We start from the raw sequence: 27,210 nt of genomic DNA, 5'->3' as shown, positions 1-27,210 counted from the left end.
GTGATCCCTTCCCCCGCAGCGGAGACCGCCTGTGTTCCAGCTGGGACGCGCCGAACCTGGTACGGAGTACGTCTCTTCCTACGGGTCTCCGAAGCGCAGAGGATCGGCGGCGTGGCACGCCGTGGAGGACGCCCTCGTAGGGCCTGGCTCAGGTACTCCGCGCCCGTAATAGGCGCGGCTTTTTTCCTCCTTGACTTTGTTTCGGCATATTGCTGACCACTTATTACTGAAAGCTTATTGAATGCCTATTAAGAGCATATTGCTGACCGCTTATTACTGAAAGCTTATTGACTGTCTATTACGAGCATATTGCTGGCCGCTTATTACTGACAGCTTCTTGAATGCCTATTACGAGCATATTGCTGACCGCTTATTGCTGAATGCGTATTGAATGCCTCTTGCATGCATATTGCTGCCGCCTCTTCTTATTGAGCGCCTATTGCTATTGAGCGCCTATTGCTATTGAGCGCCTATTGCTATTGAGAGCCTATTGCTATTGAGAGCCTATTGCTATTGAGAGCCTATTGCTATTGAGCGCCTATTGCTATTGAGAGCCTATTGCTGCCGCATATTGTTTGTGAGCACCTTTTGTTCAATGGATCAGAAAGCTGCGGAGTCTTCAGCAACGGCGCCCCCTGCTTGGGGCATTGCAGCCCTTGGCCTCTGCTCCGCATGCCACCTTAGGGCCACGCACAGGGATGAGCCAGATTCTTTGTGTGCCCAATGTGAGGGGGCCCTGCGACCCTCGGGCCAGGACCTGTCTCAACCACGATTTGTGGACAGTTCCCCAGGGGCTACCCCGGAGTTAGGGGGCAGTCTCGACCAATCCGGCGTCCCGGGGGAGCTTGTACCCCGGCGCTTAGAGGCTGCTTCCATTTCCTGGGTGGATCTCTTTAAGGGAATTCATGCTTCTGTTCAGATGCAAACAGCTGCCCATCCAGGCCCTACGGGTCCTGTAGTTCCTGCGGTGGCTGCGCCTGCGGCGGCTGCTCCGGTGGCAGCTCCTGCGGATCCTGTTCCTGGGCCTTCACAACCTTATCGCGAGCGGGACTTCCCACCGATGGATAGCCCAGATCAGTCAGACCAGGAGGTCTCGCAGGACGAGTCCGAACTCCCGGACGAGGGGGACCTCCCTCCAGGGACTGAGCCATATCGAACCATGAGGCGGTTCTTCCCTAAGGAGGATCTCTCCGACCTGGTGTCTCAGTGTCTGGCGGAATTGGATATTACAGGTCCCAGCGCTTCGATACCTTCTGCGCAGAACCCCCTACTGGAAGGTCTTCGTCCTTCGGCCCGCCATTTTCCATTCTTACAGGCGGCGCAACAACTGATTGATTTAGAATGGGCGGCTCCAGTGGCTGCCTTCAAAGGGGGTCGGGCTCTGACGAGCATGTACCCATTGGCGCCGGCTATCCAGGATCTGCTGGCGTGCCCTCAGGTGGACGCCTTGATTAGCGCGGTGGTCAAGCGCACTACCATTCCAGTTGAAGGGGGGACGGCCCTCAGGGAGCCGCATGATCGACTGGACGCCATTCTGCGTCAGGCCTTTGAGGTGGCGGCTTTATCTTTACGGATCGCCACCTGCTGCACGGTGGTGACGCGTGCCTGTTTGTCACAGGTTAGGAACAACGCTCCAGCGGCGGACATGGAATCTGCTCTTTCGTTCCTTACGGATGCGGCATCTGACCTGGTACGGACAACCGCTAAAGGGATTTCGTCCTCCGTAGCGGCCAGGAGGCAGCTCTGGATCCGAAGATGGTCGGCTGATGCGCCTTCTAAAACCCGCCTCACCAGATTGCCCTTCAAGGGCTCCTTTCTATTTGGCAGCGACCTTGATAAACTGGCCAGTGCATGGGGCGCCTCTCCAGTGCCCAGATTGCCGGAAGATCGGTTCCGAAGGGGCCAGCGCGCCTTTCCAAGGCCCTCCAGGGGCAGGAGTTCCCAGCGTTTCGTTCCTTACAGGGGTCGTTACCAGGCACCACGTCCTCCAGCCGGGAATCAGTCCTTTCGGACCAAGCAGCGCAGGAGGGGAGCGGGCCCGGGTTCAGGTCCCGGCCGCGCCTCCCAATGAGAATCCGCCGATTCATCTGGGGGACGGAGCCATAGGGGGCAGGTTGACCCTCTTCTATCCCAGATGGGTCGAGATTACATCGGACCAGTGGGTTCTCGTCGTTATCCGGGAGGGATATTATCTGGACTTTCATCATCTCCCTCCGGACAAGTTTGTGGAATCTTCGTGTCCCGCACACAAGAAGACAGCATTGGAAGCTACCCTGGCAAGACTCATGTCCTTGAAAGCCATCATCCCAGTACCTGCCTGGGAAGTGAATTCTGGCCATTATTCCATCTATTTCATTGTACCCAAGAAAGGGGGTACCTTTCGGCCCGTCCTGGACCTCAAGTCAGTCAATCGCTACTTACAGGTCCCGCGGTTTCGCATGGAAACTCTACGCTCCATCAAGGCCGCAGTATAGCCAGGGGAATTCCTCACGGCATTAGACCTGTCAGAGGCATACCTGCATATCCCGATCCATCCGGATCATCAGCGCTACCTACGCTTCAAGGTTCTAGGCTGCCATTTCCAGTTTCGGGCCCTGCCCTTTGGGTTGGCGACATCGCCACGGACATTCACCAAGGTGGTGGTAGTAGTAGCGGCGGTGCTCAGGCGGGAAGGAATTCTGGTCCATCCCTACCTAGACGACTGGCTGATCAGGGCGAAGTCTCGAGAGGAGAGCCTTCGGACCACCGACAGAGTGATAGCCCTTCTGGAAAGCCTGGGCTGGGTTATCAACCTCGGCAAGAGCTGCCTACAGCCTTCCCAGTCCCTGGAATACCTGGGAGTACAGTTCGACACCCGGGCATATCCGGTCTTTGATGGGAGCCAGTCGACCCACCGCCTGGGATTATCTGCAGGTTCTTGGTCTCATGGCATCCACCCTGGAAGTGGTGCCCTGGGCGAGGGCCCATATGAGGCCTCTCCAACACGCCCTGCTCTCTCGCTGGAGTCCCCATCTGCGGACCTACTCCGCGCACCTACCTCTACCTGCCCGAGTGCGCACCCAGTTACGGTGGTGGTTGCAGTCCAACCATATGAGCAGGGGATCGAAGATGTCCTCACCCACGTGGATTGTGCTCACCACGGATGCCAGCCTAAGCGGCTGGGGCGCACACTGCGAAGAACTCACCGCACAAGGGTGGTGGAACGGGGAAGAGGCGGCGTGGAACATCAACCGTCTAGAGGCCCGGGCTGTCCGATTGGCCTGCCTTCAATTTGCCCACAGACTGCGGAACAGGGCGGTCAGAGTGATGTCCGACAACGCCACCACGGTGGCATACCTCAATCGTCAGGGCGGAACCAGAAGCCGACAGGTGTCTCTGGAGATCGCCCCTCTGATGACTTGGGCGGAGGTGAATCTTCAGGACATCTCCGCCGTCCACATCGCCGGGAAGGACAATACCACAGCAGACTTCCTCAGCAGGGAACGCCTAAATCCGGGAGAGTGGCAGTTCTCACCCACGGCCTTCCAGATGATTGTGGATCATTGGGGGTTTCCGGCCATGGATCTCCTGACAGACGGGTCCAATGCTCAAGTACCCAGATTCTTCAGCCGCAAGCGCGACCCGTGCTCACACGGAATTGATGCCCTGGTTCAGCCGTGGCCTCCAGGGACTCTACTGTACGCCTTTCCTCCGTGGCCTCTGATAGGCGCTGTCATCCGCAAGATTCAGAGGCACCAGGGCCTAGTCCTTCTAGTGGTGCCAGACTGGCCAAGACGACCCTGGTATGCAGACATGAGAAGACTACTGGCAGGGGAGCCCCTTCCCCTGCCTCCTCTTCGGGACCTTCTACATCAAGGTCCCATTCTTCACGAGGATCCGGCTCAATTCTCTCTTACGGTATGGCCCTTGAGAGGGCTAGATTGAAGAAGAGGGGTTACTCTGAGCCCGTGATTGATACCCTCCTCCGAGCTCGCAAGTTTTCCACATCCCTCACATACATCAGGATCTGGAGAGTATTTGAAGCCTGGTGCGACTCGCATGGCACCAATCCACATGCAACCACGATCTCTATTGTGTTGGATTTCCTGCAGGATGGCCTTCAGAAGGGTCTCTCCCTCAGCTCCATCAAAGTTCAGGTGGCTGCGCTGTCTTGTTATGGTCCCAGGAGGGCTGGCAAGACCATCGCTAAGCACCAGGATGTTTCTCGCTTCCTGCAGGGGGTCAAGCATATTCGTCCGCCACTGAAGTGGCCTATGCCTTTGTGGAACCTCAACCTTGTTTTGGATTTCCTTGCGGGATCCACCTTTCGACCCCTTCGGGACCTGTCTCTTCGTTCCCTCACTTTGAAGATGGTATTCTTGCTGGCTGTATGTTCAGCCCGCCGCATCTCAGAGCTACAAGCATTGTCCTGCCGGGATCCATTTCTCAGGATCACTCCAGAGGCTATCCATCTTCGTACAGTTCCCTCCTTTCTACCTAAGGTGGTTTCACGGTTTCATCTTAATCAGACCATAACCTTGCCTACCACGGCGGGGCTGAGGAAATCTGAAGAAGGGCGTTTATTGCGCCATCTCGACATTGGCAGATTGCTGCCCAGATATTTGGAACTTACACAAGACCTACGAAAGACGGACCATCTGTTCGTCCTGCACAGCGGGAAGAAACAAGGTGAAGCGGCCTCTCGGCCCACCATCGCCCGCTGGATCAAGGAAGTTATCCAGGCAGCTTACGTAGAGGCTGGAAAAACCCCGCCTCTACATGTCAAGGCTCATTCTACCCGAGCTCAAGCGGCATCCTGGGCGGAATCCAGGATGCTATCGCCTGCGGAAATCTGTAAAGCGGCGACATGGTCCTCCCTCCATACCTTTTCCAGATTCTACCGCCTGGATGTCCAGGCCAGGGAGGACTCAGCATTTGCCAGGGCGGTGTTACATGGGCCTCAGGCAGCCTCCCACCCAGGTGGGGAGTAAAGCTTTTGTACATCCCATTTGTACTGAGTCCATCTGGCTACACGCCAGGAAATGTTGGGATTACTACCTGATAATCCCCTTTTCCTTAGTGTAGACAGATGGACTCAGCATCCCGCCCAGCTGCCTGCGTACATGGGTATCACCGATTCCAGGTAAGCCATATCATCTGTTTCCATGAGAGCGTACACTCTACCAGGTGTCCACGCCTTTCGGTTGGGAATGCTGGCGGTCTCCAGCTACTATCAATCGGTCAGGGGAATCCTGTTTCACTTTTTAACTGTGCGTCAGTACCCTATAACAGCTTTTGCAAGGAAGATTACTGAATAGCTACGCTTCCTGTGGGGATATATACGCCCCCGTGCTGATGTCAGATCCGTCTCCAACTGCTAGCACGCGGATACTATCCCATTTGTACTGAGTCCATCTGTCTACACTAAGGAAAAGGGGATTATCAGGTAGTAATCCCAACATTTTCGACACCATCGACACCCTTCCCCCGGTGGTCCGTCGATGCCATCGATCCCCGCATCGATTTTTTCAGTGCCATCAATGTTTTCATCCATGGCGCTGATTTTTCCATCAATGCCGTCGACACCCGTGGCCATGCCACCGATGCTGTCGGCGCCTGTCTCAATCCATCGATGCCGTCGACGCCCACGTCATTTCTATCGGTGGCCTCGTCATTCCTATTGATGCGACCATCGATTCCGTCGAGTCCGGTATCAATTTCCTGATGCCATCGGTGTCTAATCGATCCTTCGATGCCACATCATTGCCATCGATACCTATACCGATGCCATCGGTGCCTCCGTCATTGTTATTGCTCTGCCCGGACCAGCGACACTTTTTCATATATATTTTTGAAGATACCCTCGAGGCCGCTCCATGCTGCCATCGATACCATCAATACTGACATAGCACCTACACGCAGTGCCCTCGCCTAAACACAGTGCTCCATGCTTGGGGTTTTTTACTAAAGCCCTGTATCAGCCTATGACACTACATAGTGCCAGGAGCAGTGTAGGCATGCTGACAGTCTGTCATTCACCATCCAGGACAGTGAGGGTGTCCACCTCAGCGCTGGGGAAAGACCGGGCCAGTGGCACTCATTGTCACCGGCATGGTGACCATCTGCCATAGACTCCATCCAGCATACTGGAGCTATCCTACTTGGTGCTGGAGAATGCCCGGGCTGAGCAACATTTCTACTGCCACCGCCACTGTTCCACACAATGCTGGCAGTCCTCCGTGCTCCAGAATAACCGGACCGAGGTCCGCGGAACTCTGCACTGGCGTCACGATATATCAAGCTGCTGCAAAGAGGACTGGGTTCATAAATCATAATGGCTCCCTTGTACCCGAGCTGGGTTCATGAGTCATAATGGCTCCCCTGTACCCAAGGCGTTCCACACCAATACCGGTGCGGGGTTCTGACCCTCGACAAATTACTGTGGTAGCGCCAGACACGCCCAGCCTGTCTCCTCTGTACCTGCGCTACCATACCAGGTTACAGAGTTGAGTCGGACATGTACATCCTTCAGGCTATCCCTCGATGACGCCTGAAATCCACGGAGCCATCAATCTTCGCCGGCTTGTCCTTCTGCAATACATGACAGATGGTAAGTACTTTAATCCCACTTCAGTGACAATCCCATTGAGACCTGTTCTCTAAATCGGGCCATATGGTTCGAAAGGTTCTAGGTCGTCTGGCCTTCTAAGAACCGTATTAGTGTCACATATCGCTATTGCCAGCTATGTCAGACACAATACCAAGAGAACCTCTCTACCAATCATTTGGGATTACATCAGACATCCTCCCGTTGTTAGCAAAGGGACTCTGTACTGATTAATACTCTGGTTTCTGGTTCCAAATTAAGGACCGAAATTCCAGATGCATTCGCTGATCTGCTAAACACGAAATTCAGCAAACACTGTCTCCATTGCAAGTCCACCTCGAGACCTGGTGACAGATCTCGACGTTTTCTTGTATAGCACACAGAAATGCGGGTACGACTTTCACCGCTCACGCTCCCGTGGTAGTTTACATGATATCCTGATTACGTCAGCCCCGCCAGTTGGACACCTCCTGGTCTCTCAACTTGCCGGATATCAGAGTGGGCCATCCCACTTTGTACCAAGGTTCAGGGTACAGTCCCCCAGATGCTACAAAGTGCAGAGAGGGGGGGGAGTTTTAATTTCACTATTCTTTCTTTGAACAGAAAGTAGTTACACTCTGCCCATCCTGGACCTCAGAAATATCAACTTTCTTCAGAAGGTGTAAGTAAAATGGTATCTCTTGTCATCATGCTTCCATACCACAGTAAGTAGGTTGCCTCTCTCCTCTATTCTTTCTGTGTGCTTCATGGTGAGTCGTCAATATTACAATCCCAAGCTCTGCCGGTTGCACCAGCTTCGGTAACTTGGGTATTTCATTAAATCACTAACAGTGACTGCTGTTTCTCTACGGAGTAAAACATCATTCACGCTTTTCCTTGCATGGACAGCTGCATAACAGTCAACCCAAGCAAGGAGCTCTACCTTCTTCATGACTCACTATAAATCTATTACCTGGGATTGCTGTTCACTACCATAAATCCCATATAGCACACTTCTGGACACCACAGTCACAACGGACTTCCTGTCCAACAACCGCACAGACATTCTGACAAATTCCTATATGTGTCTGCGCGCATACACCATAACCTCAGCCCCTCAATTCTTTCATTGTTGGGCCATGGCATTTTTTCACCATGCATTTACTCATAGGTCCCAAAAAAATTGCTATGAGTAAGATTCAGTGAAATTCAATTATCAGTGCAGATCTAGAGCCAAAACCTAGACTGGTCCTGCTCATACTTGCATTTACTCAGGGTTGCAGAGTTCAAACTAACATCTTCTCAATCCAATATGCGTCTCTTCCGCTCCATGCAGAGTTTCACATTAACTTCCTGGAGCTTTGAGCCATGAGTTATGCCTTTATGCCTTACAATACTGCCTATGCAGCAAACCTTTGTGCATACAGACAGACAGCTTAGTGACATTGTGGTATTTCCAACACACAAGCACACACAATGTCTTGGCTGCTCTGCTAGGAAGCTGTGCAGCTCTACTCTTGGCCCTTGCTCACTCCATGCATCCCCAGGCCACTTATCTAACAGACATACTGAATGCACTAGCAGACCTTCTCCACATAAATTTCCATTCTCTCAGATGGTCTTGGATTATATGTGTAGTGAGGAACATCTTCTAGTGCTGAGGTCAACCGAACTTTCCCTCTGTGTCTGAATCAAACCATACTGTGGACAGATTCTACTCCCTACACATATCTCCAGTGCGTTCCCATGGACGCCTTTCCTGCAACAAAGGCCTCTTATATGTGTCTCTTTCGATGCCTCTCATAGCCAGCACTCTTATTATGCTGCACCGGGACGGGGTTCACTGTTCTCAGACCCATGTCCTGGCCGAGACCAGTATGCTTTCCCATACTTCTCAATCTATGACACCAGTAACCAATTCGCCTTCTCACAGGTCAGTCTCATATCATGAACTCACTGATGTTCTCAGGTACTGGTAGAGTCTCAAAAACCTTCTACACAAAAATCTTACCATTCAAAATGGCATGATTTACCATTTGGCGCAAGCATACATAAAGGGTGGAGTTAAAGGCACACACATTTAGGTAAATCACAACAGAAGAATGTGCGGCAATCAATTAAACTGGACAATAGCACTATAAATGAAGTACAAACAATTTAATAAATGCACACACCAATAGTGCACGAAATTCAAATACTAAACGTAAATACGTAGTTATACAAAGCCCCGACACGGCCGTGTTTCGCGTCAGGATGCGTCAGGGGGATGAATTCCAAAGTTCTATAAAGACAAAATCCATACAAATATTGTACAGTGTGGCAGGCACAATGGTAACATTGGTAAAAATATACAGGTTAGAAATATACAAGGCACTGTAAAAAGCAACAAAAAAACTAACAACAAAGCAGTCTGAGGCACAGAAACAATCTGATAACATGTAAGTGAACCCTGTGTGAATGGGGGAGGGGGGGAAAGGGAAAAAGGAAAAAAAGGGGGAGGGAAGGGGGGAAGGAAAAGGAATGAAAAGGGAAGGAAAAAAGGGGGAGGGGGGAAGAAGGAAACGGGAAAAGAGGCAGGGCGAAAATAAGAGAGAAACAAGGACGAGAAGGAACAAAGGAAAGACAGGATCAAAGACAGATCAAAAAGAGTGTTAGAACAAGCGCAAAATTTCTGTATAATACCTTCAAAAAGATAAGGGTGAAGCTCTCCATCTTCTAGCCACTGCGTATGTATGGGAAAGGGGAATTTGAGGAAAAGGGGTAATTTCCAAATGTATATAAAGGCTAATGGGAAGGGAAATTTCAGAATTGAAATTATTGATATGAAGTAATTAGTGTTTGCTTTCAAAATTACATCAATCAATCTGAAACAAGTATGTTTTTAAGGATTTCATGAAGTGTATTGGGTTAGATAGTAATCGCAGTGAATCAGGTAATGCATTCCAAAGGGAGGGACCTGCTACTGAAAAAGCCCTTTTCCTTGTAATGCCTAATCTTGCTAGTCAAGATGAAGGGATATCCAAAAGGTTTTTTGTTCGGAATCTCAGATGTCTGGTGGGTTTATAAATGTGGAGTAAAGAGCAGAGCCAAGTAGAAGAGGAGTTATAGATGAGGGAGTGGATAATGGTAAGGATTTTATATTGTATTCTAAATTTTATTGGTAACCAATGATAAACCTGTAGAACTGGAGTGATGTGATTTCTGATGGAAGTACCTAATAAGATACGTGCCGCGGCATTCTGAACTAATTGTAATGAATGGATGGTATTATCAGGAAGACCTAAATAGAGGGAATTACAGTAATCAAGACCCGAGAAAATAAGAGATTGAAGAACTGTATGAAAATCACGGAGAAAGAGTAATGGTCGAAGGCGTTTTAGAAGTTGTAGTTTGTAGAAGGAATTTTTTGTCACTGAAGAAATATGTTGCTTCATGGATAAATCTGTATTAATAATTACTCCTAAATTTTTTGCATAACTAGAGATTGGAATAGATGTACCATTAAACAGAAAATGTGAAGGGGGACCAATAGAAGACTCTGAAATGGAAGTGAGATGCACTGTTTCTCTTTTAGATGGATTTAATTTTAAGTGATTGTGTGAAAGCCATGTGTTGATAGTCTTTAAATATAAGGAAACCAAAGAGAGAGTAGCTGACCAGGATGTATTATATGGAACCATGAACTGTAAATCATCAGCATAGATTTTAAACTGTAAGTTTAGAGAAGAAAGAATATGACAGAGTGGTAACAGAGATATTAAAGAGGATGGGGGACAGTGATGAGCCCTGAGGGACGCCTGAGGAAATTGTATATGGATCAGAGGAATGATTGTCAATGTTAACTTGTTGAGTATGTCCTGTAAGGAAAGAAGAGAACCACTGTAAAACTGTGTTTGAGATACCTATGGATTCAAGCCCGGAAATAAGAATCTGATGGTCAACCGTGTCAAAGGCCGCGGAAATGTCCAGAAAAACTATAATATGATCAGTATAGGAGTCAAAAGCTCAGAATAAAGTATCAAAAGAAGCTAACAAGAGAGTTTCAGAGGAACCCGTGTTGATTTGCGTGAAGAATGTCATGTTCTGATAAGTAGTCTGAAAGTTGATGCAGGACTACAGACTCAATGAGTTTTGCTAAGGAGGTTAGAGAAGCAATTGGTCTGAGATTACTGAGGTTGGTTGCATCTTTTGATTTATTTTTAATGATAGTTAAGAGAGAAGTTTTTTTCTGATGATGTGGGAACTGCCCTGTTTCTAAAGATTGATTGACTGATAGACTAAGAAAATTACTAGCATGAGGACTGAGGGCTTTAAAAAAAAAAGGGGGGATTTTGTTGAAAGGCCAGCCAGAGTAATCTAATGAGGGGACCCACTCACAAGAAGCCAGGCAAGAGAGTGAATGCCTAGACTGCTGGACAAGGAGTACCAACAGTTCATAGAGGAACTGGATGACTGGCTGGCAGAGGGGTCCGGCGAGCAGGCTGAGTTGGGCAACAGTCTGAGATTGATGCTGCACGTGGTCCTGAGGAATACCCTGTAGGGTGCCCCAACACTACCAGGAATCCAGAGGCTGCTCCCTTGAGAAGCCCAGCGAAAGGGGCTGTGAAGAACCCTGAGAGAGAAAGGGGTCACAGAGAGCCCTAGGAAGGGTGACACAGACTGCCCAGGAGGGGGGCAGTATTGGAAAATTGGAAGTCTGTGCTACAGGAGATCTAGTGGAAGGCCTTGTAAGGTGCCCAAACACTACCGGGAGTCTAGAAACAACTCCCATGAGAAACCCAGAAAGAGAGAGGGCACAAAAAGGCAAGCGAGAGATGCCATGGCAAGCCCAGAGGGTGGCGCTGTGGAGACCCCAGTGAGTGAGGCTGAGGAAGAGCCTCCAACCAATGTGGGAGAGTGGCCAGAGTATACAAAGGTGGAGACTGCGGAGAGCCCAGAGGGGTGGCGCTGCAGAGTTTACAGACGAGGAGATTGCAGAGAACCTTGAGGAAGAGTCGTGGAGAGCCCAGAGAATGGACTGTGGAGATTCCAGCAACTGAGGCTACAGAGGAGCCAAGGAAGGGCTCTACATCAGATGCCAGGAAGCAAGCGCAGCTGGTTAGGGAGGAACCAGCACTGGTGGTTCTACATTCGGTCCATAAAACTCCATTGGGGTGGAATTTGAAACAGGAGCAAGAATAGGACTTAAAGGACTGAGGATGAGCACTGTGTGAATAGCACATTTGGATGGTGGTCATGACACTTTTGAGGGTAACCTAAAGAGATGGGGGTGAGCACATCATGAGGTCACTGTTCCCAAGCGCAGCTGGTGGGAAGCCTGAGAAAGGGGACTGGGAGGTCTTGGACTCTCCAGGTTGGGATCCAGGAAGGAGAAGGGATACTTGGCCCGATGGGTCCAAGCTGAGGGGAGGAGTGCTCCTAGTGATCTCCTGTTTACCTGTGTAGAACCAGACTAGAAGCCTGGTCCACTTAAATGCCTTAAGGAGAGTATGCTGTATGGGCGGGATCCTGCGGAGTAAGTGGGGCTCAGAGGGCATAACAAAAGACTGGGGAATAAGAGCTGGGATCCAGTTGGGGATAACCAGACCCAGTTCTCCAGGAGGAAGGCAGCTCCTGTAAGATAACACTGTCCAAACCCTGAGCTGAGCCAAAGCGATACAAACTGTGAGTAGATAGTAATCTGTCTGAAGGTTAAGGCAGTCCACTTGTGGTGTATATGATTGAAACTGTGAATAAAGATTGTTTTAAGAGAGGCTGGAGTCAGATTAGTTTTGTTTCCAGGCCTGTGGGAATCACTGCTCATTCCCACATGAATGCTGTCAGAGGCAACATTCACAGGCCCTGGGGAGGAACATTTTGACCATTGTTTAATAGTCCAAAACAACCAACCAAAACTAGAACAGTATAATGTTACAAACAATTATATATCAATGATCCTTGAATATTATTCTCTTCAAAATTTATCACACATTGTACAATCTTAAGCACAAATTTAAAATATTCCATATCTCACTTGTTAACTTGCTTCAAAACGTTTATTACATTAAAATTAAAACCCAAGCATTTAACACACCTGCCTCTCTTCTACACTATACTGCAACATCATTCTCATAATCACTCACATACATCACATACATTTAATAACAATCTCAGCTTAATTCTACTCAACATTTTGAAGCACCATCTGCAACAATCTTATAAATTTTCAATATCAAAAAACACTATAAGAACAAAATCAATCAAGTGTTTCAAATTGTATAATCTAAATACTCTGAATTGTAATGAGGCAGAAAAACCTTGGTGAAATCACTTAACTTGTAATGATGTCTGTAGACATGCAATGTTCACCTTTCAAAAGTCCCTCTAAATTGTGGGATTCTTGTCTTAGTCAATTATAAAAAATGCTCTCACAGAGGTGAAATATTCTTCATTGGTGTTAATTCAATCATCCATATAGTGGAGATCCAGTTCTCAAATCAGTATAATTGTAGAACATCTATATATCTGAAAAGCCATATGCCATCCATCCAGACTACTCTGTTGTCTCCACTTTCTCAAATAGATCTTCTTGCAAAAAATGTTCAAACGAAACAGTGTTGCGAGGGATCGTGGTATGGTATGCATCTCACTCTAAAATGTATAATAGTGACATCTACTGGCTAGACTTGGAGTGAATGCATACCAGGCTCCAGAGAGAGCTGCGGTCTGAGGCCCAGTGCCAAGCTTGGCTAGCTTTGAGGTTATAAAATAGAGGAAAACAAAACTCTGGGTAGTGGAGCTAGAAACTAAAAGAGCAGGAGGAAACTACTGGGGCAGGTAATTTATCATTTTAGCCAAAAAACTTCCTTCAAAAATTGGAAGAAGGATCCATCTGAAGAAAATAGGAAAAAGCAAAAGCATTGTCAAGTTAAATGTAAAACATTGATAAAACAGACTAAGAGAGAATTTGAAATGAAGTTGGCCGTAGAGGCAAAAACTCATAATAAAAACTTTAAAAAATATATTCAAAGCAGGAAACCTGCAAGTGAGTCAGTTGGACCATTAGATGATCAAGGGGTTCAAAGAGTACTTAGGGAAGATATGGCCATCACGGAAAGACTAAATTAATTCTTTGCTTCCGTATTTACTAATGAGGATGTTGGGGTGATACCGGTTTTCAAAGGTGATGATTCAGATAAATTGAACAAAATTATAGACCAGTGAGCCTGACTTCAGTGCTGGGAAAATAGTGGAAACTATTCTAAAGACAAAATCACAAAATACATTGATAGACATGGTTTAATGAGACACAGTCAGCATGGATTTACATAAGGGAAGACTTTTCTCAGAAATCTGCTAGATTTTTTTGAAGGGGTTAATAAACATCTGGATAAAGGTGAACCGGTAGATGTAGTGTATTTGGATTTTCAGAAGGCGTTTGACAAAGTCCCTCATGAGAGCCTTCTAAGAAAACTAAAAAGCCATGGTATAGGCAGTGATGTACTTTCTTGGACTGCAAATATCCACAGTAGGAGCTGTCTAAGTTTAGACATGCTATTGATGACAACTTCTCTGGCTAAGTCTAAATATCCCTACTTAGCTGGATAAGTTATCCGGCCAAATAGTGTCATCCCATTCTGCCCACAAAGTTCTCCTGCTAAGAGATAGCTAGATAAGTGACTTATCCAGTATCTGCCAGCTGGATATTGGGCCTAGACTTTTGTGATTTTAGAAGACTTCTGAATTTTGGGGGGTTTGTGGTATCAGATTTGATATAGGCTTGAAATTTTGACTAGAGGATTCTCTCATGCTGATCCAAATGTCTTTAAATCTGTTTGGTTTTATTTTATTTATTTTATATATATTGTGCTTCTCAGCATTTCAAAGCAGATCACATTCAGGTACTGTATTTATGTCCCTATCCCCAGCGGCTTACAGAGCCAGTAAACCACAATATAGTTTCACAGAAGGAGTCCCACTACTGTGGGGGGAGTCACTGTGATAGTGGGGCCCCTACCCTGAAAAAAACATTGCAGCTGTGTGGTGCTCTCTTTTGTGTCACAGCCAAACACCGCAAGACAAAACAACGCGGCTAGCGGCCCCAGCTCGAGCAGGGTTCAGGGCTGGCTCCCAGCTCAACTTGGGAGCCGCCACTTGAGGCAACCCCAACAGGCCAAAAGTAAGAAAAAAATAAAAAAAATAAACAAAATTGCCTGTGCAGCAATGCTCTCCCCCCCCCCCCCCCCCCAAGGTAAAAGCATTCATTGGAATAGAGGGGTTCTCCCCCAGAGGTGTTTAAATAAAATATTTCTGAACCCAGACCCCTATCATTCGCCCCCTTTATATGCAACAAAAAACCTAATTGGCAGTTCAGGAGTACCACCTCCCTACCCTCCCCAATGTGGTGACATTGCAAAAGAGGAATTCCAGCTATACCCCCTCCCCAAACTTTAAAATTCATGTGACTGGGGCAAGGTCTGGGGATTGGACCCAACCCACATAGCTCAAGGTCAGGTTCACCAACTGGGCCTGTGTGTGTGAGGGGGCACCCCGGCCACATTGCGGGACTTGTTATGGATTTTAAAAGTTGGAGGGGGGAGTCTGCCTGGGGGGGGAGGGGTCAGAACCCCTTTTTTGCAATGTCACCATTTTGTATGGGGATAGAACCCCTGAACACCCAATTAGGTATGTTGCTACATGTGAAGAGGAAGGACCGGGCCAGGGCATTTATTTATTTGCCTTTGGAGGGGAGGTGGGGACCCTTGAATCCCAATGAATGCTTTTACCTTGTGGGGTGGGGGGGGGGGCTGCACGAGCAACTTTGTCTTTTTTTTTTTTTTTTTTTACTTTGGGGTAGTGTGGGCCACCTCAAGTGGCAGCCCTGGTTGAACCAGGGGCCAGCTCTGACCCCTGCTCAACCTTTTCTTGAGCTGGGGAATTTTTTTTTTTTGCTGGCACTTGAAATGTGAAGTGGGAGACTCAGTTAGGTCCTGGGGCTCCTGCCTCACATTTACTGTGTTTGAAATAGGGGGTGGTGTTTCATCGCAGCTGACCGCTTTCTCAGTCGGCTGCAATAAAATATTAACATAAAAGTGCTTATTAATAACCAGCTTTGCATGCATTTGCATTATTCATGTATGCAAATCGCACGCAAAGAAGGTAATTGTAATAGGGGAGGGTACCAGGGCAGAAACTTGCTAAATATTGATTTATCGCAATGATAGTTCTCTATCACGCGATATACGCTGTTTAATGCGTGTTGGAGCTCTAACGCAACTTGATGAATCTCCCATTAAGTTTGTACCTGATGCAACAGAGGATAAAGTAATTTGCCCAAGGTCACAAGGAGTAGTATTGAGATTTGAACCCTGATTTTCCTGGTTTGTACCCCACTGCTCTAACCACTAGGCTGCTACTCCATCTTCTTGGTCAAGTTTCTGAACCTCAAAAAGCTTATAAAGCATTTTCTGTCTTCTTATCTAGATGCTAGACCACACTCCTCTGGTTCCAATCACTGTTCCAGTAATGAATCTTCCTGTACAGCCTGTGACCCTCCTACCCAAGACAGCTATCTCCCAGGATTCTATTCAAGTGCCCCCAGGGGCACCCAAAGAGGTGAGCATATCCAATTAATGAAAATAATAGGGTCAAATCATCAGGACGTAGGAAATACAATGCAGTGTATCGGGCAGCTTAAATACAAAACTGGACCTTGTGCCTGACAAGTGACCAGTCCAGGTCACTTGCAGAAAGTACCCAAAAGATAATGGGGAGATGAGTTCTCCGAAAACAAGCAAGATAGCAGTCCTTACAAGTGGGTAATAACATCTGATGGAGCCATGCCAAGAACTGATGTTCATATTCATCCGCTGTGCAGCTCGGCTAGTTAGCTGGGTAAACTTACTGGCTAACTTACAGGTCGATCCAGTAAAGTGTGCTCCGTCGGAGCGCACTGTCACCCTGCTCTGGACGCGTGTTTTCCCTTACCCCTTATTCAGTAAGGGGAGGAAAACACGCGGCCCACCCGCGGCACCTAATAGCGCCCTCAACATGCAAATGCATGTTGATGGCCCTATTAGGTATTCCTGAGCAATCCAGTAAGTAAAATGTGCAGCCAAGCCGCACATTTTACTCTAAGAAATTAGCGCCGCCCAAAGGTCGGCGCTAATTTCTTCCGGCGCCAGGGAAGTGCACAGAAAAGCAGTAAAAACTGCTTTTCTGTGCACCCTCCGACTTAATATCATAGCGATATTAAGTTGGAGGTCCCCAAAAGTAAAAAAAAAAGTAAAAAAAAAAAAAAAAAATTTTTGAATTCGGCCCGCGGCTGTCGGGCCGAAAACCGGACGCTCAATTTTGCCGGCGTCCGGTTTCCGAGCCCGTGGCTGTCAGCGGGCTCGAGAACCGACGCCGGCAAAATTGAGCGTCGGCTGTCAAACCCGCTGACAGCCGCCGCTCCAGGCCAAAAGGAGGCGCTAGGGACGCGCTAGTGTCCCTAGCGCCTCTTTTTCCTCGTTTGCACCGCATCGCCTAATTTAAATACTGGATCGCGCGCACCGGCGAGGGGCCGGTGCGCGCGCCGGGAGAGCGGGCGTTAGTCCGCTCTCCCACGGACTTTACTGGATCGAGCTGTTAGTCTACATATTCAGTGGTGCGGCCGCACTGCTGAATATATCAGACTATCTTAAAGTTAGCCGGATAGGTTTATCTGGTTAACTTTAGGGCAGGTGTATGGGCCAATCAGAGTTAGTTGTATACTTAATCCAGCTAACAATATCGGATTTTATTTTATTTATTTATTTAGAGTTTTTCTATAGTTAGCTGGATAACTTAGCTGGATAACTTATCCAGCCAGTGCATCTCTTCCCAGTTACACCCCTGGAATGCCTATGACTTATCTGGCCAAAGTTTTAGCTAGATAATGTTATCTAACTAAAATTTATCCAGATAAGTGCCCAAATATCTTTTTAACTGTATAACTTCTGTGTTATCTGCCTAAATGCTTCTGAATATGGACCTCAATATCTCAGAGTTTCTAAAGCTATGACTGTTTCTCAGAGTATCTGTGCAGCACGCCATTATACCACACATCCATGCCCTTTCAGTTTCCTCTCTTCTGTAAAGCCCACCAGTTGCCGCCTTAGGAAATATACCAGTTCTGAATTGAGCAGGAATCGGTCAAGGGGCCCCATGATATCTTAGGTTTTTTTTGTCATTTGTGTTTTCTTTTGTCATCACACCTGCGCAGTGCACTGAGGTTCATAGATTGCTCACAGTCATTGATCATTTGATTTTGCTATGTTGATTTTTTTTTTTGTCTGCCCATGGCAAACTAAACTATATTCTTGATGTGACAGGGTTATATCTATCATGGATCCGCATTGTAGACATGTATTGTGCCTTGCAGCATTGCATAACATCTCGGGGTGATGGTGCTGTGTGAGTGTGATGCCTAGAGAGCACCTGTAATGGTTGAAACTTATGGAAAAGCATTTGGGGAACCCTAAAACTGGCCCATCGGAATTTGTATGAGAGGTATCAACGTCAATGGGACCCAAAAGCTGCACCAGATGTTGGTGATGCATGAACATGGTGAGGGGAGGAGCATCTTTTAACCTCTCAACTTCAAGCATTACGAAGGAGCACAGAGACAGGCTGTCATCTGTCTCCTCCTACCTAAAGAAAGCAAAGGGCTCTACCTCTTCGGTTCCTGCATGGAGGAGTTTCGATGACGAGCATCGAGTGAAGGCAAAGAAGCATCAGCATGTGTCTGTTAGAGCATGATGCCGGGAGTGGGGACATTCCAGTTGGAGACATGAATCTTCTGAAGTTATTTGTTGGAGATGATAAAGGGGTTGGAATGATTCCCCTGAGGACAGGCTAAAGAGGTTAGGACTCTTCATTTTGGAGAAGAGACAGCTGAGGGGGAGGTATGATAAAGGTTTATAAAATGAGTAGATTGGAACGAGTAAACATCAGCTGTTTACTCTTTCAAAAAGTACAAAGACTAGGGGACACACAATGAAGTTACTAATTGATACATTTAAAACTAATCAGTGTGTTTTTTTTTTTTACTCAACGCATCATTAAGCGCTGGAATTTTTTTGCCAGAGGATATGGTGAAAGCTTTTAGTGTAGCTATGTTTAAAAAAGGTTTAGACAAGCTTCTGGAAGAAAAATCCATAAACAATTATTAAGATGGGGTTGTATAAATCCACTTATCTCTGTGATGATGAACATGTAATCTATCTACCCCTTGGGATCCTTCCAATTACTTGTGACCTGAATTGGCTGCTATTGGAAACTGGATACCAGACTTGATGGACCTTTGGTCTGACCCAGTATGGTAAATCTTATGTATTCATGGGTCCAGGTGTCTACCATTAATACCTCTGCCTTCCCAGGACGATGTGGCCACCCCTCCTGTTTGTCGGTGTTGGCTTTGGTCATCTTTGAGGAGAAGCTGGACAAGAAGATCCAGCAGGCCTTGGACAAGGCAATGTGAAGCAATGCCCTAGCATTGAGCGCATCAATATTGATTTAGGCTGATGTCCAGCAACTGCTCAAGTCCTTGCAGCTGGCTCTGTACCGATACTGGTTTGTAGAGTGGAATTAATGTCAATGATGGTTGCCCAATAGTGATCTCCAACCCATTGGGAGAGGAATATTCCCTGAGATGCAGGAGTTTCTTGAATTCCAGGCCCCAACAGACAAGTGTTCCCCTCTCTGAGTCCTTGTCAACAGGATGGGAACTGAGTCTTCGCTACTGGCATACTAGTTGGGTTATGTCTCAGAGTACTCCTGGGGGTGCAGCTAGAACTGGAGATGCCTCTGAGGAAGAGGAATCAACAGGTCTCCCCTCCAACCCCTTTCCTGCACCAGAGAGAATGAAGTCCCTTACAGAGGCACTCTCCTTTGCCAAATTTGTGCAGAGATTGGCAGAGGCTATTCCATTTCTTGTGTTGGAGGATGAGACCAGAAACAAGATGCTGGACATTCTCATTTGTTAAGCCTCCTAAGGAGATTGCAACAGTTCCAGCACACAAAATCCTTCAGGAGGTATGGATGAGAATGCAGAAAAACCACCCCGCCTTAGCTCCCATAAACAAGAAGGCATAAGCCATTTATCTTGTCCAGAAGGTTCCAGGATTTTTAAAAAGGCAGCTACCACACTAATCTGTGGTAGTTGAATCCACTGAGAGAGCCAAGAGGATTAGAACCCATTTCTTTGTGTCCATAAGGCAGGATTCCAGAACCCTGGATATTCTTGGAAGAACTGTGTTTCAGGAAGGTATGCTCAATGCCTGTATAGCATCTTATCAACTCTTTATAGACTTCAGAAGTAGAGCAGTGACCTACAGTCACTGGTGGAGAAAGGAATGGAGTGTAGAAAACACATGATCCGGTCAACCTTTGCTCAGTTTTCAAGACAGCATCAAGAGTCTTTGCTGTGAGGATTGGTGTCTGCAGACTTGCCTGGCTACAGGCTTCCAACCTCCAGTCTGAGGTCCCGAAAAAAACTCCTTGACATGCTATAAACTAGCAAGAAACTCTTCAGAGACAGAGTGAAGGAAGCGGTGGCACAGATCCATGAACATTGTGCTATGTTTCAGCAGCTCTCCACAGCCAATCCAGATCCGCCCTCCTCTGTCAGGAGGTATCTGAGTATGGAGCCAAGGAAGCATATCCTCCACTCCCTTGGTCTTATGCACAACAAGCCTCTCATGCCCCCTGGATGCAATAGAGGGGCCGCAAAGCCACACCGGCACCCAACCAAAACCTGGAATGGAGTTTTGACTGGATTGCAGAGAGCATAGCCCAGATCCCAGTACCCGTGTCAGAGGACCAGGATGAGGTTTTAGGTAATCCGTTGGCCCATGACAAATGGGTCCTCCACATATAATAAAAAAAAAAAAAAAGGTACAGATTAAATCTATTGGGCATCCCTCAAATTGGCCTTCAGACACAGGGTGGAGAAATCTCCATATGAGGAATTGCTTCAGAAGGAGCTCTCCTCCCTTTTGGACACCAATTCAGTCAAGCCTGTTCTACCAAGAGAAAGAGAGTAGGAATTTTACTCCAAGTACATCCTGATTCCAAAGAAAACACGGGCACCATCCTATCCTAGACCTAAGGGCCTTGAAAAGTTTCTTAAAAGAGAAAAGTTCAAGATAGTTTCCTTGGGCATTTTAATTTCTATTTTACAAAAAGGAGACCTCAAGGATGTTTACACCCACAGAGATTTTAAAGTCACAGAAAATATCACAGATTTGTAGTAGGGGACCATTATATCTAATAACACATTCTGCCTATTGTCAGCCCCACGAGTCTTTACAAAATGTCTAGCCATGGTGGTGCATCTATACAAACTGGAGTACATGTGTTCCCCTACCTGAATGTTTGGCTGGTCAAGAGCACATCTCCATGCAAAACCATCTTTGTGTTGGCGTTACTAGGGTTCATCATCAACTACTTCAAGTGCCATTTGCTATACATACATCTCGCAAAAGTCTTCCTTCCAAAACAGAGGGTTATCACTTTGATATCGCATTGGAAAGGATCCAAGTGAGTCAGCAGACATCAGTATGGGACATGAGGTGGTTGGGCCTCATGGCATAAACAATCCATGTTACTCACTTGGCATGTCTCCATAAGAGGAGAGCCCAATGGACTCTCAGGTCATAGTGATTGCAAGCCACTTGGGATCTTCCAGAGAGCATCTGCATCATGCAGCTGCTCAAGGACTCCTTGTCCTGGTGGTGAGACAATTCCAATCTGATGAGACATTCCTTTCCAAATTCCTCCAATCTAAATTGTCCTGATCACAAATATGTGCACCCGGGGATGTAGAGGTGGTCTGCATTCAAGGCCTTTAGTCTGCTCAGGAAAAACATCAGAAAAACTTCCTAGAGCCTAAGGGCACTTTGATATGTTCGGAAAGCTTTCAGAAATCAATTGGCCAACAGTGATCTTGGTCCAGATGGACAATCTAGTAGCAGTGTTTTACATCAAGTAAGGAGGCACAGGATTGTACCTTGTGTATCATGACACTGTCCAGATGTGTGACTGGACCATCTCTCAAGGGATGATCCTCAGAGCCACTTATCTGGCAAGTAAAGAAAATGTCCTAGTGGACAGATTGAGTCTGCTCTTGGAACCCTATGAATGATCCCTGGACAGGGGAGAGGGATTCTAGCAAATCAGAAATTCCATGAGTGGAGCACACGCGGTTGCATCTCCCCAGAAGAGGAAGATCCTGTTTTTCTGTTCCGGGAAAGGGGACATAAGGCACACTAGACTTGGATGCCTTTTCCCGGGATTGGAGGAGATCTGCTGTACCTGTATTCTCCAATTCCTAACATCATGTAAAAATCAGGCTGTTGTCAATAAAGAAAGATATATATCTTCCTTGCATAATTACAGAGCCGGGTCAATAAGGCTAAAAGAAAGCATACTATTCAGATAAAGCACATCATACAAGAGGTAATCCAGAGGCTTTATTTAGAACTGTTCAACACCTTACTTGCCACTCTGTCCAGGTGAGCAGTAGGCCCATGCTGTCTATATTTTGTGATGATTATGCCACCTTTTTCTTGAAAAAACTGAGGGGATATGCAGTCAATTTGGACCTGTTCATGTAATGTATCTGGCTAGTCAGCCTAAATTTGGGTGAAGCGAATGGGATCATTTCTCCCTGTCTCGTGTACTGAGATCATTCAGATTATTAAGAAGATGAACATCTCATCTTGCCCCCTAAATCCCTGTTTTTCAGCACGCTTAAAAGCCATCAGAGAGGCATAACTCCTTTTGTCACTACTATTGTGAATTGTTTTCTTACATAAGATGTTTTACCAACTTCTTTAAAGTGTGCCTCAGTCTACCCACAGCAAAAAAATAAATACCTTTCTGTTGACCTAAATGTCCTTGCAAACTATTGGTCAATATCATCTCTTCCATTTCTCTCAAAAGTAATTGATACTGTTGTATTAAACCAATTGGCTGACTATATTGATGAAGTCTGTGTCCTAGACCAACAGCAGTTTGGCTTCAGGAAGCACTTCAGCAATGAAGCATTGCTGTTATCAAGTGTGGAAACTATCAGAATGAGGCTTTGATGGCAGACCACGGTATATATTGATATTACTGGACATTTCACCAGTCTTCGAAACCACTTCTGACTATCTGACATTGTTCTTTCATGGTTCAAATCATATCTGGAAACTTCTTTGTGGAGCTAAGGGGTCATGTTATTGAGGTTTGACTGAAGTAGCTGAAGCACTGGGATCTTGGAAGCTGCACTGCAACCTACAAAGTGTCTCTGTCTGGAGATAAGTTCTGCCTCCCATCCAGGGCATTCTCTGTTACAGCCTCTTAAGTTACACTTCAGGCATTCAGCATCCCTAAAGAGACTACAGGGAAGATCAGTCCACCTCCTAAGGTCCATTTAATTTTTGGCTCCATGCTTTTTAAGAAGGAACTTTTGAGGACAATTGCAGAAACAGCTGTTAAGCATGTGTAATACTAAACAGCAGGTGTCAGCTAGCTCAATTCCTGTCACATTGCTGAGCAACCTGGCTGCTTCTTCCTTCCCTTTGTTGCCAAGCATCTTAAGAACATAGGAGGTTGCCAAACTGGGTCAGACTGAGGGTCCATAAAGTCCAGCATCCTGTTTCCAACAGTGGCCAATCCAGGCCATAAGAACCTGGCAAGTACCCAAACATTAAATAGATCTCATGCTGCTAATGCCAGTAATAGCAGTGGCTATTCCCTAAGTCAACTTGATTAATAGACGTTTATAGACTTCTTTTCCAGGAATTTATCCAAACCTTTTTTTAAACCCGGCGACACTAACTGTCCTTACCACATCTTCCAGCACCAAATTCCAGAGCTTAATTGTGTGAGTGAAAAATTATTTTCTCAGATTTATTTTAAATGTATTACTTTCTAACTTCAGGGAGTGCCCTCTAGTCCTTTTATCTGAAAGAGTAAATAACTGATTCGCATTTACCCTTTCTAGATCTCTCATGATTTTATAGACCTCTATCATATCCCCCCTGCCATCTCTTCTCCAAGCTGAAAAGTCCTAATCTCTTGAGCCTTTTCTCATATGGAAGACGTTCCATCCCCTTTATCATTTTGGTCACTCTTCTCTGAAATCTTTCTCTAGAGCAACTATATCTTTTTTGAGATGCAGTGACCAGAATTGCACACAGTACTCAAGGTGCGGTCTTACCATAGAGTGAGACAGAAGCATTATGACATTCTCTGTTTTATTCACCATTCTTGACGCTGTGTATTCATTTTATTTTGTTTTTATATTTAGTGCGCACTAATGTGAAAATGAATAAAACAAATATAAAAATAAAACAAAAAAAATGAATATTTTCTGGCTGCACATCCCTAGCTCTTAGTACAAAGTACACAAAGTCAGAACCTGATGGATTCAAAGAGAAAAGTTTTTCCAACCTCTCAGAAATGACCAACCCCAGGAGTTGAATGTTGGCACTGAAAGGCTGCCAACTCAAGCTTGGATGTTAGTTCCTGGATTTATTGAGAGAGTTTAAGCTGCCTTGAAGTTCCCCTTAAAGGTCAGAAAAGATTAGTTCTGAAGAGGAATATTTTCCTGACCTCTTTGGAATCCTCTCCTCCACAGACGAACAGGTTTCCACCTGAAGATATTAACTACATACTTAAAGGCTGAACTTGAAACAAACTCTGGGGGTCATTTACTAAGCATAGAATAGGAGAAAAGCCTTAATAAATCAAGCCCTCTTTTAGGCTACATCTCTCTGCAACTGGCTTTACCATAGAGACGGAAGACCTGTCTCTGTACAACATTACGTTGTAAGATTTACATGGAGCTTTCTTCATTTGAAGCCTTCCATTAAGCCACCTACAGTGTCTTGTGACCACAGGTGAGAAGCCTCCTTTGAATTTGTGGCTTCATATTTGCTAAAGTACCCCGTGGCATTTGCTTCAGCCCATAGGGTTAGTAAGCTTCAGGTCCTTTTAACTAATCTACCTTATACTAAATTTCATCATAACAGGGTGGTGCAATGCATGCATCCTAAATTCTATATTCCAAAAAAAGTGAACAAGCCTTGCATATACCTTGCAAACGAGGCATACATTCTATCTAGAGCAGACTAAAGTTCTTAGAAAGTCCACCCAGCTTTTTGTTTCTTTTGCTCCAAAAAGCCTGGGATTGCTGTGTCAAATAACTCTAATTAGATAGCAGATTGTATATCCTTCACTCATGCCCAAAGTGGTCTGTTTGAGTGGCCATATTAAGATCTATAATGTTATGACCAAAGCTGCATCAGTAATCATCTAAGGTTGACTTCTATAGAAGAGATACTCAAGGCTGCAAAGAGGACTTGAATCCACACATTTACATCCCATTACTGCTTAGATACAGACTCTGGGATGTGACATCAGGATTTGGAAGTTCATGGTTGTTTTGAGGTTTAGAGCCCAACTCCAGCCTTGCCCCCTCTCATCAAGGCCCATTTTTTCTACTCACCAAAAACAGTTATCACCCTGTTGGCCAAGTTATTTGTTCTTGTTGTTTTTTTTCCCTTTTATTTTATTGATGACAGCCCTTAGCTAGGGAGTCTCATTTGTGTGACTGGGGATTCTGCTTGTCTTCAGAGAAAGTGAAGTTGCTTACCTCTAACAGGTGTTGTCTTGAAGACAGGGGAATCTCCAGTTGCATTCTTCATTCTTCCTCCCCATTTATATTTGTTCTAGAATTGAACTGAGGCACACTGTAAGGGCATGGTACATAGGAGATGTGCATATCCTAGAAAACTCGGGGGGGGGGGGGAGGGGAGGTTTGATCAAAACTCAGTACTTATGACATCCCTCATCCGCATGACTGATTCCCATCTTCAGAATACATCTGCTACAATTTTGCTTTCTTAAATTTATTTTAAATCTACTTTTGATGCCATTCAGTTTTTCAGGGTCCTTTACAGCAATATCTGTAAAATGAACTTGTTTCTATGTATTCATTAGAAGTCTTGTAGTATATTTATGTATTTTATGAATGTTTTAATTGTACATTGCTTGGTGCTTATGCATATGCAATTAATAAATTTTAAATAGTTTAATGTAATAAAATATAATAAACTCCTGAGATAGGGACTAAATGATGAGCAGGGAGATGACCAAGCTATTATTAAAGGCTGATATTAATCTGATCCTGAATTTTGAGAACAGGATGCTGCATGTGTGAGATGGAAGGATCAGGGTATTGGATAAAGCTGGAGAGGTAAAAGTGAAAGATCAGGTAGGTGAGGAGGGAGGAATGAAGGAATCCTGGTGAGGAGGGAGGAATGAAGGAATCCTAGAGCGGAGGTTGGAGGAATCAGGGTAATTGAAGAATGTTAGAGAAGTAAGGGATTGGGGCAGGGTAATGAAGGAAGAATAAGTGTGGGGAGAGTAGCATAATATATTGATAGGTGAGAAGGAAAGTTCAGGGTAATAGAGAATGCTGAAGTTGTATTGGGGTAGAGCAGGGTATGGAGAGAGGAACAGTGTAATGCAGGAATGACAGGAGAAGAGGGTAAAGGAATGGACAGGTGAATGGTAAAAGGGTAAAATTTAAGGACGAGACACAAAAATAGTCAAAATAGTCAAAACACAAGCAGACTGGGGAACTGGCCATCTAAATGGCAGATTAAATTTAATGTGGACAAGTACAAAGTGATGCATCTAGGAAAAATAATCCTAACTCTAGGTATAGAGTGCTGGGTTCCATATTGTGAATTACCACCCAGAAAGATAATCTTGTAGTCATAGAAGACAGCACACTGAAATCCTCAGCTCTATGTATAGAAGCAGCCAAAAAAGCAAATAGCATATTAAGAGAATGAAACTGAGAATATCATAATGCCTCTGGAACTGTAAATATTTCGTATGAGTATTGTGTGTGGTTCTTTTGCCCTATCTGAAAAAAAATAGTGGAATTAGAAAAGGTACAAAGAAGGGCAACAAAAAAAGAGATGGAATGGCTCCCTTATGAAGAAAGAAAGACTAAACAGGTTAGGGCTCTTCAGCTTTGAGAAGAGATGACTGAAAAGGGGATATGATAGAGGATTATAAAATCATGGGTGGTGTAAAATAAGTAAATAGGGATTGGTTATTGATTCTTTTAAATAGAAGCAGGGGATAGTCCATGAAACTAATTGGTAGAAGATTTAAAGTAAATTTGAGAGTATTTTTCAGTGAACCCTCAATTAAGCTATGGAATTTGTTGCTGGAGGATATGTCGAAATTAATAGGATAGCTGGATTTAAAAAGTATTTGGACAAGTTTCTGAAGTGCACGTTCATTAATAGTTATTAATTAGGCAGATATGAGGATTATTACCTCCTATATCTGGAAATGAGCAACAGGTACTTCCAAGTGACCTGGATTGGCCAAAGTCAGAGAGAGAATGACTTCAGTTGGTCACTATCTGAGATAGGATGCTAGGCTTGATGGATCCTTAGTTAGATCCAACATGGTACTACTTACTTTCTTAATGGAAAAATGTTAAAGATGTTAAGGGAAGGATTACAGGTAAGCAAGGTAAGTTGAATTTTCAACTGGTATAAAAAGCAATGTAGAATGATAGTGAAAGATATTTAAAGGATGAGTTTGTTACTGTGTGATAGCAATAACTG

At 45.6% G+C, this 27,210-nt stretch overlaps 1 protein-coding gene across 3 annotated transcripts in view; it reads left to right on the top strand.

Annotated features, from left to right (window-relative positions):
• Positions 1–27,210, top strand: part of SEC31B (SEC31 homolog B, COPII coat complex component) — a 319,647-nt gene that overhangs the window by 281,788 nt on the left and 10,649 nt on the right. For all 3 annotated transcript variants that reach the window (XM_029609056.1, XM_029609055.1, XM_029609057.1), the window contains one exon: positions 16,028–16,159. In XM_029609056.1, the coding sequence (XP_029464916.1) occupies positions 16,028–16,159 (132 nt within the window). The remainder of the gene's footprint in view (positions 1–16,027; positions 16,160–27,210) is intronic.

Source organism: Rhinatrema bivittatum, chromosome 7 (genome assembly GCF_901001135.1).
Source record: "Rhinatrema bivittatum chromosome 7, aRhiBiv1.1, whole genome shotgun sequence".
NCBI lineage: Eukaryota > Metazoa > Chordata > Amphibia > Gymnophiona > Rhinatrematidae > Rhinatrema > Rhinatrema bivittatum.
This window is presented reverse-complemented; position numbering and strand designations above follow the sequence as displayed.